The sequence below is a fragment of the Lepidochelys kempii genome, chromosome 15 (assembly GCF_965140285.1).
Source record: "Lepidochelys kempii isolate rLepKem1 chromosome 15, rLepKem1.hap1, whole genome shotgun sequence".
Classification (NCBI taxonomy): domain Eukaryota; kingdom Metazoa; phylum Chordata; order Testudines; family Cheloniidae; genus Lepidochelys; species Lepidochelys kempii.
In genome coordinates, this window is record NC_136394.1 from 29,291,754 (window position 1) to 29,306,807 (window position 15,054).

Genomic DNA, 15,054 nt, shown 5'->3' on the forward strand with positions numbered 1-15,054 from the left:
ACTCTCTCCAATTTATCCACATCCTTCTTGTAGTGTGGGGCCCAAAACTGGACACAGTACTCCAGATGAGGCCTCACCAATGTTGAATAGAGGGGGATGATCACATCTCTCGATCTGCTCGCTATGCCCCTACTTATACATCCCAAAATGCCATTGGCCTTCTTGGCAACAAGGGCACACTGCTGACTCATATCCAGCTTGTACCATATCCAGAGCTATGGTACAAGCCAGACTCACGGGGTAGACAGAGGACAGGGGGATTAGGGTGGAGGATTGTACTTCCACAGGATGAAATATTTTATTCTGATCTAAAGAGAAATGCAAAAATATCAGGATGGTCAGGAACTTTGGCAGGGCTGTAAAAACCTGATTTACAGATAACCTCAATCTCAGGACTTTGGTTCAGAGAATTCTGTTTCCTTTATTATCAATCACATGTATTATGGTAGTGGCTAAGGGCCAACCCAGAGCCATCCATGGTGCCAGGCGCTGTAAAAACACAGAGTAGTTGACATCCCCTGTCCTGGGAGCCTGCAATCTAAACAGACCCAGCAGACCCCGGGTGGTGGACGGGTAGAACACACCAGCAGAGTGAATTATGGAACGGTGGCAAATGTCAGGTTAGTGCCACCAGTTTTCTTGGGTGGAGAAGAGTTTGGTTAGGAGGGGATCAGCTAGAGGCAAGGGAGAGGGACTCTGAAGGGAACAGGCTGAAGGGAGACAGGGCAGGGAGAAGAGACTGGGGGCAGGATGGAGCACACAGCCAGTCAGCACAGGGCAGTTTCGGGAGTGCAGAGCAGTGCAGCAGGCAAGACTGTGTTGTACTGAGTTGTGTCTCTTCCTTGGGATCAGCTTTCTGCTGCTCTGCCCTTCCCAGCACCCATGCAGGGTTTTATGCCTGTGTAGCACACCCTCCCTCCACCCTCTTGCGGGGCTCTGCCTTCCCTCCTAGTCCCTCCAACAGGCCTATCCCTTCTTTTAGGAGGCTTTGTCACATTGTGGTCTCTAGTCCCAAGACAACAAAAACAACAGGGTCTGCTGCCCCTCACAGGCTACTCTTCAGCCCTGCTCACTGGTGGAGGGACTTTCTCCCTGGAGGCCCAGCTCTGATCCGAGCTGCTGAGCCTCGGGGCTTCCTCCCTGGACTCCTTCCCCGAGTCTGGGTCTCCCAGTCTGCCACTAAGCCCGTCTGCCTGGGGAGGTGGACTGTTCCCAGGCCTGCCCCAGCAGCCTCCTTCTCCCCTGCCGCTCTCTCTATTCATGGCCAGGCCCAGGAAACAACCACCCTCCTGCAGCTCCCCTCCCCAGCCCTTTATGAGCCACCTGATCCCCAGGCCATCAAGATAAGTTCAGGGGGCAGGGTGGTGGTGCTGCTCATCCCAGGCCCAGCTAAGCCCTACTCTCCTTAAAGGGCCAGCCAGCCTGTGACAATTGCCTTCTCAGATTTTCATTACGAGGTGTTCCCTGCTCGGCATTAAACCCTCATTTTTCATCTAGCTATTCCATGGCTCTCTCTTCCTGTGAGCCGAATGTTTATGAGAAAACAGTTAGTCTCTGAAGGCCCTGTTTTCATGGCTGCAGGAATTTCCACTCAGGTCTTCCTGGCAGGGCTCTAGCTCTAATTCTGTTTGTACTGCAATTTCATTTAGTCCGTCAAGTCAGCAGCAAATGCTGATAGAGCTAGGTCGCCCGCTCTGCTCTGCTGCAGTTTGGACCAACAAAGTAGTCTCACCACCACACCCATGCTCTGTGCAGGTTGTGATAGTAGTTCTTGTGATGCAGACATGGCCACTAGGAACTGACCTGAGACCACCAAGTCTTTTCACATAAGCTGCTGAGCAGCTGTCATGTGGCAGTGACTTTCAGCCCCCATTGACCTGGGCCGGGATCAAATCCATGACCTAGACAGGACAGTCTTCATGTTTTGTTACTAGTCATGAGCCATTCAACCACCCACAAAGACAGAAAGATTATCTAATTTAATTCAAACATCTAAAATAAATAAAAGGCTTGGATCATTAGAGAATTTCAAATCAAGATGTTTTCCTGGGTGGTGTATGTTTCCCCATTGCTAAATATGAAAGCAGCCAATTTCTGCTCTGTTTAATTCTACAGCAATCACAGTGCCTTCATGTGTGTACCTTTTCCTTGTGTTTCCCCAGTAATCTGGGGTGAGCACAATTCAGACAAATATCAAGAAGCAACCACGGGGCCCTGTGCAAAGAGTTTCAAAAGCAACAAATAGGAAAAGGAACCAGCCATAAAAGGAACACAAGTTTCACAAGGGTAGGTGTGGATATCAACAGTTCAGAATACAAAATAAATTGGTGCCACCCTGCACTTTGAAACCAGCTCTCTGGAGACTGTTCTGAGCATAACTGAGATTTGGATAGTCTGAATGACAAATTCAAATACACTTCTCATTATTGCAGATTCAGAGATCCTCAATCTGGCCTAGGCAGTCATTTCCCATCAGCTCTAAGACATTTGACCTTAAACTGGCACATTCAGACAAGAATGGGAATTTACCTCAGTGGCTGCTCTCCGAGCATGCCATATGGCCTTCTCCAAGACTGAATATTTTCCTCTCCTTTCATAACACTGACTAAGGATGAGGCACCAAGAGTCTGAATTATTGTCCTCATTACCTGCATATGCATAGAGTGGCTATGGGTAACCAACAACTGGCTGGTCACATATGTGGTAGCAGAGCTATTGCAGATCCAAGAAAAGATGTGTTCAGTGCATTCCTTGATCTTATGTCACTACCTAACTAGGAACAATTGACTGGTAAGAAAAAATTATACAAAGGGCAGCTGAAAATAAGGATCCACACATGGTATAATTCTCAAAAGGTGACCCAGTTTTATGGGCCATCAGTCTTGACAGCATCCTGAAATGTGTCCTATCCCTGTTTAAATACAGTCCATATCAGACCACAATTGAACTAGGAGTTATTTGTGGGGTACACATTGCCTAGATGCCCACCTTTGCACAACCCTTCAGCAATGTCTTGGGTAAGTTCAGTGGCCCACTTTGGAGCCATCTTCATTTGCTGACTGAGAGCAGAATTTAGCTCATAATGACACCAGTGCTGGGGCTCATTCACGTGGAGAGCTGCCTTTAGTCCTGTTTAATTGACAGAGAGCTCCCACCTCTTGTTAAAACATCCCTGGGAAGGGCTCAGCTTTTGAGGCATTGTTTTCTTCACTGTCCAGTTATAACCAAAAGCGGACTTTCTTCCTCCTCCATTTAAACTGAAACTATACTAGGCTGTAGGGGCCTGGGACTGGTGTCAAATGATCCAAGGCCAAATTCCCTTTTCATTTACATCAGTGTAAATCTGAAGTAATGCCACCAAAGTCAATGGAGCCAGTCTAGATTGATGCAGGCTTTAGTGAGAATGGAATGTGGTACTAGGGTTGTAATCAGCATGAAACCTACAAGGACTGACAATTCTGTCAGGCACGGTGGTGAAAGAGAGAATGGGGAAGAACAGGGGGACAATTCTTAAGCAAAATGAACACACAGTCTCACCCCGAGAAGTGTAATAAAAATCCATAGCACTCTCTCTCACTCACGTACAACTTGTAAACTCTGTCTCTCCTCCAGGCTCCCAAGAACTGGCCACAGTTCTTTCTACAGATTCCAGAGCTTGGCTATGCTACCTTTCCATACAGGCACTGCTCACCCAGGTGGTGAATTCCTCTCCATGGGCTCATCTTTCCCCCACAAATGACTTTCTATAAGGTCACTAGCATAGTTCAAAAGCATGCCATTTGGCTAAACAAAGAAGCCAAATCCATGGGGCTGTACGCAGAGCTGTGGTTCCAGGATGATACTTTATAAACCCATAAAGTGAGAACAGGTTTGAAATATTCCCTGCATCCCCTCCTGTCCCTAATCTCTCTGCAGAGAATAGCTGTGTGTGTTAATATTTGGACCAAACCATAGCTCACATGACACCAAGCTCCAGAGAGGCTTAAAGGTGTTGGATACCTGACTCATTTCAATGACTTTCCGGCCTACACTTTTCACACTTAGTATTTTGAGAAGTTGGCAAATTAATGTTGGCAAGAGATTAAAATACGTGTGGAAGTGTCAATTATTTCCCAGCAGCCTCACAGCATCTTAGCACTAACTGGGGCTTGCATGGCAGCCTCTGCTGAAGGACCCAATGGGTTATGGAGACGAGCTCCTCTCTGAAGCTCTCCCAGAGATCAGTGAAACCAACTGGCAGTGCAATATGGGGTTCAGGCCTGGGCTGGCACTGCCCATGTTCTTCCTGACCAATGGTTAAATGACAGATGCCAATCTCCTGCCAAATCGGAGCTGAATCAATTTTTAAAATGTAATTTTAAAACAATACTTCTTGGGGTTAATGACTTTCTCCCAGACAATTAGCAAGTATGCCAAAGCTGAAGAACATCCTCAGCCTGTGCTTTGTTACTCTGCCAAGGTAAACACTGACATTTTCTTCCCTGAAGCAGCTTAGAGAGCAAGAACAATTCCAGGCAGTAACAAGACTCCTTAAAGGCACAAGAGACAGATGCTCGCTGTTTGCCTTTAAAGGCAAAATTTGGTGAATACACTGGAAGGGCTGATCCTACGTCCTATGGAACTTTGGTCTGGAGCAGAGTTGACTCATCACAAAAAGGCTTCATTTTCCCAGTTACATCTTGTAACTTACAATTAATCTGCTTTAATGCTAGCTATTTGTTCTTTGAAGGAGACATTAAAACGCAGGTTTCCACTCACTACATCTGCTGGGAGTTAAAGAACCCATGGCACTGTCAGATAATGCCATGTATCCTCTCAAATAAAATAAATTCTCCTGTGCTGTGGACAAAATATTGCTTCGCATGTAATAGCTGCTGCATTTGCCTGCACAGACACCATGCTATTGGCATTTGACTCATTACTGGGAAAGATGCTTTGAGATGCTCAGAGTCTGAAAGAGTTTCCTTAAAGCCAAACTCCAGTCTCTTAAAAAAATCTACTGGCATTGTATATTTAATTCCTGTTCCTCCTCCATTAAATGGATTTCTATTTTTATTTCAAACAGCCCCCTCCCCGCCAAAAGAAACTAAAAAAGACTTGCAGCCCATATTCAGACTTTATTTCCAAAAATTAAGTAAATGGGATTAAATAAACCCAGCAAACAAAGGGGTAAACATTCTCAAAGTTAAAAGACAGCAAAGTCACTGGGAGATGAGAGTCAAATGCTGATGCTAAAATCTCTTCACAGTGAAGAATGCTAGCAAAACTGCACCATGAGCTTGGAGAAGCTGCAGCATGAATCAGTTACCTCAGCGTTGCTAGGTCATCTCAAGGACCAAATTCTTTTGGATCTCTGGGGTCTGCTGCCTCTCTAACCCAGTCCCCATTTTTGTATCTCCTTCCTCATTACCCCTGGACTCTGCACTCCCTGGGTCAGGTGTTTCAGGAAGAAAGCAAGTCACTGGTGTAACAAGACCTTACTGGGGCCAAATAGGCACAGTTCACTCAGCAGTGGTACTGTGACAACAGCTGCAGGTGGAAAGGGGTGTAAGCACGCTCCAGTCTGATCTCGGTGATTGTACAACACAAGCCTGGCTTACACAGTGTGGGGAGAAAGAGGGCATGTAACAAAAAGGAGGTGTGGAGGAGATAAAACTTGTGAGGGGAGAGAGGGAAGCTGCTTGATCTCACCACCACCTGCTGGTTCCTTTTTCCTCTTTCCTGCTTCCCACACCACTCCTATCACTTGACACAAAACATTTCATGCATTTGCACCCTTACCGAATACCAGAGAGATTGGTGCTAGTTACCCTCCCTGACTGTTCATGCCCACTTACTCCTGGGGTCAGATTCTGATCTCAGTTTCGCCAACGCCACTCCACAGGCTTTGGTGGGCTGGCAATGCAGTGGTGGCCACTTACATAAGAATCTGGCTTGTGACATACATCCCCACATTCATCATCACCGAGTCTGGCCCTATAGGTCAGCCGCAAAGCCCTATAGGTCAGTACCCCCTTCTCAGCGACAGCTGTTTACTGACATTGACTCCCCTGTAATATACTGTACACAACGTTCGGAGGCTTGCACTGGCCAGTCATCTGCTTTGAAATGCTGATCACAAGCTGACTATGCGTATGGACGTTACTCAAGAGATAGTGGAAACCTCACTTGTAAAGAAAAAAATGTTTATTTTCCTCACAAGAAGCACATGTAACATACAGTACACTTTTACCAACAAAAGTAAAAAAAAAAAAAAAAAGTGCATTATGCATCCCCTACTGCAAATGTACAGTACAAAAGATACTGCATATTTAAATATAAAAACCAGAATCAAGAAATACAATGAAATAAAAAGAACACTGTTATCATAAGAGTACAGCAATGTACTGAAACAGCGACTGGTTATTCACCCATTCATTCATGTCCGCAGCTTATCTAACAAGGGTGGTAACTATTCATGGGCCCTAGGTCAAGTCTCAGGCAAGGAGAGCAGACCAAAGTCTGTGACATGAAGGGGCATATTATTTAGTTAAAGAACACACTGAGAAATGATGACCAAAATGGTGCTATTTCTAAAACAAGGAACAAAAAAAGCATACGCTGGAAATAAGGTGCCAGTCTGTGCATTTCAGATTTGATGTTGGAGTGTTCCTTGGCTTAGATCATGCCTGTAACTCTTCCAAGTGTAACGATGGCCTTCCATCTTTGGAATGTCTTGTCAAGCCCTCCCTTGCCTGCACTGTCTGCAGCAATGCAGAGATAAATCATAAGCGATGAGGCCAGGGCAACGGAAGCTGGAATTTATGTGGGATCCATTTACAAAGCCCATCGTTTTACCCATACACATAACAAAGGAAAACTGATTAGCAGTTCTGAGATCAGGGACCATCAGAGTTATACAGGAATCATACACGCAAATAGTAATGGTCTTACTTACACTGAAACATCAAAGCACCAAGACAAAACAGCAAAACAGCAGCGTTTACCAGCTCAGCATAAATACACAGTATTTGTAAACTATTATTAAGGCACTCAATTGTAAAAGAACAATTACAATACATAGGAGAGAAAGAAAACAACTATATTTTCATGCATCGAGACTAACAACCCTGCAAGCACTGCAGTTTTTGGCTACAAAAACTTTGAATTGGCATGCTATAGCCTCTACGCATATATTGACTTAAAAAAAATTAAAAATAAACTACATGTATCAACAGTATTGTGTTGCACTAAGCAGCAATGGATCTTCAAGTTTGATAAGCTACATTATGTGTGTGGTGACACAGTTATGTTCCACAAAATAACGGAGTCTGTGTGATTTTTTTTTCCAATCACAATATGGGCATTGTAGTCAACTGAAAACTAAACTACCACAGCAGTAGTTTGTATGTAGCAGAGTTTGGCAGGTCATAGAAGAAGAAAACAGGAAGGAAATAGGTTTGTTCACTTGTATTGTTAAAACAACTTGGACATTTTCAGAAGTTCTTCAAGTCTAAGCACCTGTTAAGCTTCTCTCTTAGTACAAGCTACAATGGGTTGGCCAACAAATGTCAAATTGGGCATACGTGGCAATGACCTTGTGAACAAAGGCAATGTGTATTAATATACTGCAGTGTCTTACTGCCTGGGGTTGGTTCCCTACTGGCAGTTAGTGCTGTGAAAAGTGCATGTCCCCACCCCAAGAAAATAGATAGAATTGCAGCTCACTGGCAGTGGGGATGGGAACAGTAGGTGTTAAGGCCTCACAAGGCAGCAGCCAACTCACAGGTGCAAAACAACCTGCAGAAACAAATGGCCACATCTGTGTGTGTCACTCCTGCCATTCTTGGAAACAGGCAATTACACAGGGGATTTTCAGAAGCACTCATCATTGGCCTGCCTCTACGCCCATTGAAATCAACAGTTAAGACTCCCATTGACTTCAGTGGGAGCAATTAGACCAGAGATCGGCACTTTTAACAATCCTCGTCTAACCTAGCCCATGTGTTGTATGCACACATGCGTGATCTGCACACACAACTGGGAGAATTACAAATATCACCACACTCACTTCTTTTTGCATGCAAAATTTGGACCTAAGTGACCATCTCTCCACAAGAGAAGCACAAGATCTTGCTTAATAACATGTGGAGTCCTAGCCATGAGGAGTTAACTATCTGCTTTATCCTACAGTGACACTATTAGGGATCCTTTAGGGTTATCTGGATAAAGAGGGCTAGCAAAAATCCACAGGAAAATAGAAATTAAATAAAATAACTAGGTCAAATTCTGCCTTGCAGATCCAGCTTCAATGGAACAGCATGGGTGTAAATAAGGGCAGTCTTTGTCCAACTGTGTCAGATGGGAAAGGGCCTCTCCTCGGGAAAGAAGACTGTCAGTGTGAACAGGTGCACAAATTTGCAGACAGGAAGAATCCAAACAACTGTGCAACTGGCTTTAGCACAATGTTGTGGTTTGGATGGAGTTGGTGAACAGATTAACAGCTTTCAAAAATACCTTAGCTGATAATTTCAGCATGGGCTAATAGGCTCTGAAGAAACCCTTTGCCGCCATGCAATAATCAAGCACAGTGCTATGGCTTTAGCCATGCTCACAACCACCCCTCCTTCCCAATCCATCTTTTACAAATAAAACCTAAGTAAGAACAACTAAAAGACAAGTAATAAAAATATATGGAATACACTACAGTAGATATGGACCTGGAAACGCACCCATGATGCTTTGACATTAGGCACATAATAACAACATTAATATTTTAGATATACCACCACACCCCAGATACAGCGAAACTGAAATGTCACAACTGGGGAGGGAAGGGGGGCATGCGTCAGTGAATTCACAGTGTATTGAAGTGATCTAGTCAGTATTGATTTCCAAGATGCACAAAAGGGTGGGTTCAGTGAAAAGAACCACACCAAGAACCAACGACAATCACAGCATCAAAGGAAGTGTCCATGCTAAATCCACTTCTGAAGGTTTATAGCCAGACAATAACACAAACATTGCAGCTAAGGGAAGGTCCAACTCTAACAATGACATCAGTTTCCCGACACTAGAAAACGTGGATTACAAAATATTTCACGTCCTCTGAGATATTGCCGTTGTGTGCCTTGCTTAAGAAGCTTTTGCTTCTTTCGCACATGAAATGGCAAATTTGCCATATGCTCAAGATGTATATATATTTTTGACCCCTCTATCAAAAGATAAATATTTATCTACTGCTTCCCAGCCCATATTTCTCCTGTTTTTAGTACAAAATTGGGGGAGTTACTGAAAAAAAAAAAAAAAAGGAATCCTTGGTATTCTAAACGGTGGAAACCAAGGGACACTTCCCAAATGGGTACTCAAACATTTTAAATGGCAGGTTGTAGGATCTGCTGTTCAAAGTTGCACTCTTCACTTTCCATCCCCATCTGAAAGACTTTATCCAGCAACGGCTCTGCAAACGCAGATTTTTAAAAACAGCTCAGACTCACATGGACCTGGTTGTTAAAACCACGGACCACAACAAATCCATAATTTGTTGTCACCACACTTTAAATTTCACTGTGACACCAAAGTTAGTCTAACACATGGAATTCAGGCATTTTTGAAAATTTAGGAGCCTAAGTCCCATTTTTAAAAGCGCTTAAGTCACTTAAGTCTAAATCCAACTGATACGCAATGGGACTCAGACTCCTCAGTGACTGAGGCACTTTTGAAAATTATATCCTTAATTTGGCAAAAATGTATCTCCCAGAGTTTTGGAGGTTTTTTTAAATGTGTTTTTTCTACCAGGCTGGCAAATGCATTCTACCACAATGTGTTACACACCCCAGAGGCAAAGGGCCTCCTTTGAGGCACGTTGCACCTGGCAGGGGCGGGAAGTCAATGGTACAACAGTGTTTATCTGAAATCGTTCTGTAATAAACGGTCACTGGGTGTGACGACAACGACCCACAAATGAATATGGGGCTGGTTACCATGATGCTGGGAGTGCTCCTTTGTTGAGGGACAGCATTTTAGGGCTAACCTGGGTTATCTGTGTGTCCAACCGGCCTATCTCTGGAAGTGGCTCAAGCAGATTTCTTATAATCTCACTCATTCATTTTGATCATCCCCATTTTTACTTGAATTCTGTTTCATCATCAAGGGCTGAATCCTGAGGTCTGTGCCCAAGATTATACAGCCCCCGCCCCCTCGCCTGAATGAGAACTAAGTGGAAATGGAGTGTTTCTGAGTTGGCCATAAACCTCCAACAGAAACTAGTACCAAGCAGCTGATGAAAAAAGAACGGCCTATACAGCCAATGGCTCTGCTCTAAGAGGTAATCCTGCACAACTGAAGCCACTGACTTCAGAGGGTATAGGACTGAGCCCTAAATGCCTTACCATATCAGAAATCTAGCTAGCAGTACCATGTAGAAGACTTAATGATTGTTTAACACTATGGAAACTAACCTAGCTCTCCACTTTTCCTTCCTTTCTGAGATATTGCAATATTCCATTTAGGCTAGGCTAGTGAAACTACTGCCTCCTCCTTGCACTGGCCCCAAACTCTGCCCTTGGATGGGTGTGTAAGATCAGGGAAGCCCAGGGGAGCACCACACGTTCACCCGAGAGCAGAATTTGCACTTCTGTTGTCATCAGGAGGAGACCATCACTGAAATTAACCTGTGCATCCCAGACAATATGTACTATAAACGAACAAGAGCAGGAATACTCATCCTCCCGCACTGCTTCCGGATGATGAAAAAATAAACCCTTTGGATGTTACTCAATGTGGGGACTTCTAAAAAGCTTCAGAGCTCAGTGACAACCATACACCTTCCTGAGATAACCTGCTGCTGCTTTGCATTTCTGCTGCAAACTCCAGGATGCAAGAAATGTTCTACCAAATAAACTAACTTATCATCTCCCCAGGTTTCAAACGTACAGAATGACAATAAAGCCTGCCCTCCGTAGGATGAGACAGGTCAGTCGTCTTTTCATCTGCAATGCATGCCATCAACAGTCTGATAAAGCAGGGCTTCCAAAACACAAGTGCTACACCACTGACTCCAGCATCACACACATTTCACAATGGTTCATGGTCACCTACTGGCCAGGCTTGTCATTATTACTGGGATAACTATAAAACCACAACAAGAGCAACAATACCTGAAGAACAAGACATTTCTCCACTTTAACAGAAACCTTGAAAACACACAACCTAGATGACATTCTGTTATTAACACAAGACACTGTGACAGCTAACCCTGATTATACAGTAAAGAGGAACTATCGGGTCAGCAGATCACGCAGTCAATAAAACAACAGCTCTACACTTTTTCACTTGACTTCATAGTTAGAGTTACTCAGTACAGTAAAGCCTACACCTCAACACTCTTTTGGATCTTTACAGTTGATGTCGTAGGAATGCTTTTCAAAAAACTTTAAATATCCTGGAATAAGCCTTAAAAAAATCAACACAGAAATCAGCAAGAACAGAGGTAGAGTTTATGTTGCCATCTACAGGTTTTTCCACAAGTGGCTGTTTAAACTAGAGACTTGTGCTATGTTTGTTTTGCAAAATAAAAAAAAATTTAAAATGCCATGACTTTTGTTGAGACTTTGAAACAATATTTTCAGCATTTTTTTACACTATATATATTTTAACACAACTATACTTGGCAAACAGTACTGGGAATATTGTCCTATAGGAACAGTAGGCAGTTCACACACCACGTCCTCTTCCAAGCCATGCAATGTTTTTTTTCACTGTGCCATTCACCCATGTCAGTTATGTCCCTCTTTCTCCCCACTTACTGCACAAGGAAGGGGGTAAAGACGTGGCATCAGCTGAACTATTTTGTTTCAGATGATAAAATGGCATTGGGTTCAGGCAATAAATGCTGATTTTAAAAAAACAACACATACACCAGAACGTGTCAACTTTTGCCCTTCCAAAGTGTGCTCTTCAAGTTTCCTGTGGCTGAATTTGCTAGCAGTTTGGAGCTTACGTCCACACTCCTCAGAGAGGATTGTGACTCACAAAGCATGGAAGACTCACTCAATTTGGCCTCTTTTGAGTTCATTACTGTTGACACGTCCATGTCACTCGATAAGTCCTCGGAGGACAAGTTAAGACACCCTAGCTTGGCAAGAGAATTGGATCTCTTCAGAGGGGAAGAAACAGTCAAACCAGCAAGTCGTAGCCTGGTTTCGATTTCCTGAGTACGTTGTTTTACCAGGCCAGGTTTCCCATGCACACTGTGTATGCTGTCGCTACTAGAACTGCGTGTCAAGTTGGAACTCCTGGAAGATGATGGCGTATAGCATATGGTCTTCAGAAAGTCCTTTGTGTAACTGCTCATGTGTTCTAGCCTGCACAGGACAGGTGTGGAGGTTTTCTGAGAGAGTCCCTGTAAGGGGTTTTTGGCCTCTAACTTCTCCACATCATTCTCTCTGGATATTAAAGGTGCTGGACCCAGAAGAGATACTGGGCCTCGGTGCAAAGCCAAATCTTGGTTTTCCTCTGGTATACTAACATCAATTCTGCTCAGGGAGCTCTCTCTTACCAGTGACGAGGATTCTGATGGCACACTCTTCAGACGCTCCAGTTCTTTGGTATGCTTCCTAACTAAACCAGCTTTTTGAAGCTGAATAAGAGATTCTTGATGCTGCATCAAATAACTGTTTGTGGTTGGCTTTTCCAGATCTTTACTAAACAGCAAGTACTTCAGGTCCTTCGTTGGTTTGACATCTTTTCTGGATGGAGACTCTTCCTTCATCGCTTCTGTATTCAGAGGGCTCTTCTCACAGTGGGAATTTCTCCTGGCAAGCAGTGCTTTGACAGATGTTTTTGGTGCATCTTTTGGCTTTTCAGAAATATTGCAATGCTGATCCACCACGGATTTGCAGGTGCCACCTTCCAAAACACTAGTTCCCTGCAGCAATGGAGGCAAGACATCATTTTTAGCCCTGATTACTTCCTCAGCCTGCGACTTGCTAGGCATTTGGTCCAACAAGTTAGAAGTCACATGGGAGAGGAGCGAAGGCTGAGTGCAGATTGTAGAACTGCAGCATGCGGCAGCTGGATTCAGCGTTTCACACTGCTCCCCAGAGGCTTCAGCGGATGCACTGGCTGAGGAATACATGCAGTCAGTGCATGACTGGTAGGAAGGCTTGACCTTACTGAGGATTCCAAATATGGCATCGCGCTATAAAAGGAAAGAATAGGCAATAAGAAGTCAGACAAACAATTTGGTGTGGATGCAGAATAGCAGAGTCAGGTTAGTTTAAAACAAGACAAATTTGCAGATTGAAAGGGAAGACACAGAACAATAGGAAACATTTTATTTATAAGGACTCCAAGGGACTTTAAAGGAAGCCCCTCTCCATTACTGCTGAAGTCTGGTCTCAGCAGTGGGAGTCAAGCCACGAGGATTCCCAGCTGACAGTGTTGGAGGAAACCAACCATTTCAAGTGATGGTCAAGAAAGGCGGCTCCCCTGAGAGGTTTATAGCATGTTCACGTAGCTGCATGCTCTCTTTGGTGGCTGGCTCCACACAAGCAAAGCGATGTTCAGAAGCACTTCTACAAGGAAAGGCTCAGCATGGAGACAGGTGCTACTACAGGAGCCTTCACTTCCAAACCAAATTACATCATACTCTTAGGACGTGGAGAGTTGTCTCATGCACACGGTGTCGGGTGTTACTAATCATCTACGTTTAAGCCCATACGCACCTCGAACTCCTCTGGGCAGCTCCTCTTGCTGTTGTTGTTATTCAAGTTCTCTCTGTTCAGTAAGTTCTCCTCCTTGTGCACAGACAAGCGCCGCTTCCACCTCTCCACGGGATTTTCCTCCCTGATGCTTTCCTTTCCCGGATCCGTCTGGCTGGGCACACTCCTCCCCTTTGGCATGCTGGACTCCAACTTCTTCACTTCCTTCTCACAGAAACTTCTCAGCTCTGCCAATGGTTCCACTTTGTCCTTAGCCTTCATTGTCTCTGCCACAGCCTCAGGAGGGATTGGGGGAGGCTGATCCACCAGCAAATTGGCCTGCTCCGAAAGTACGTCTCGCTCCAGATCCTCCACCTGGAAAAATATTTCCCTGTCACCAGGCAGCTTGTTCTCCAGCAGCGAGTCAGACAGGCGTCGGAAGCAGTAGTGAAACCCCCCGGCCTCCATATTGGCTCTGTTGTCCAAGTACGTGGACTGTGAAGGTGCGTCCAGGTCAGATAGGCGGTTTTCTAGATCGATGTCTAAGCTATCGAGCAGGAAGTCACTGGGCCCCGTAGAATCATCTGCATTCTGGGGTAGATTGCTCTTTGCTTGCTGCTTCCACAGCTTGTTATGACGCTGTTTGCTGGGGAGAAAAATAAAAGGCACAAATTACTACAATCAAACACTCAGCAGCTGTTGTATGTAAATGCATCACAGTGCCCTGCCCCATACAAGTCACGCCCCTCAGAAACCTTTGGAGGAAACATGCAATCCCAGCAGATCACCCACTACAGAGGACAGTGGCAACACAGGGCAGAGGAGCAGGATGTATGAAGCAGTCAGGCTCTGGTCTAAACAAGGGAACAAATGGCTGGGTCATTATGTAAGATTCAAGGGAAGAAAAACAACAGCAACCAAAGTCCTCAAGAATCAGGTAACTGTGATTTAAATGGCATTGATCACATCCGTAGTTAGCTGTGATGGAAATGAAGGCGATATGCACATAATGAAGAAACAGAAACAAAGTCCCCCAGAAATTATGCAGCAGCTGAAAGCATCCGGATCAAGTGCACACAAAACATGTACCAGAGTCACTCGAGTATAACTTAAACAAGATGCTCAGCAACAACCAACTAAGGGCCGAATCCAGTTGTTCTCGCTCAGAAAGACTTCCTCAACTTCAGGACTTTGTCCTATGTATGTCTATGCAGCCTCAGGAACTCAGCCAGCTCCAGGCATGGGAGCCCAGCCACCCAATGAGCTCGCTGGGCCCAATACCCCTTACTCAGTCATTGTGCTCCTTGAGTGGACAGAAGAGCCAACAGATCACCATTTAAGCCTTGTAGCAACAGTAGCACAGTGGCACCTC

At 44.6% G+C, this 15,054-nt stretch overlaps 1 protein-coding gene across 2 annotated transcripts in view; it reads right to left on the reverse strand.

The window, feature by feature from the left end:
• Positions 1-6,174: 6,174 nt before the first annotated feature.
• The window catches only part of SSH1 (slingshot protein phosphatase 1), a 61,701-nt gene continuing 52,821 nt past the window's right edge, over positions 6,175-15,054 (reverse strand). For both annotated transcript variants that reach the window (XM_073312365.2, XM_073312367.2), the window contains 2 exons: positions 13,707-14,328; positions 6,175-13,180 (listed from right to left, as the gene is read on the reverse strand). In XM_073312365.2, the coding sequence (XP_073168466.1) occupies positions 11,909-13,180; positions 13,707-14,328 (1,894 nt within the window). In that variant the 3' untranslated portion in view covers positions 6,175-11,908. The remainder of the gene's footprint in view (positions 13,181-13,706; positions 14,329-15,054) is intronic.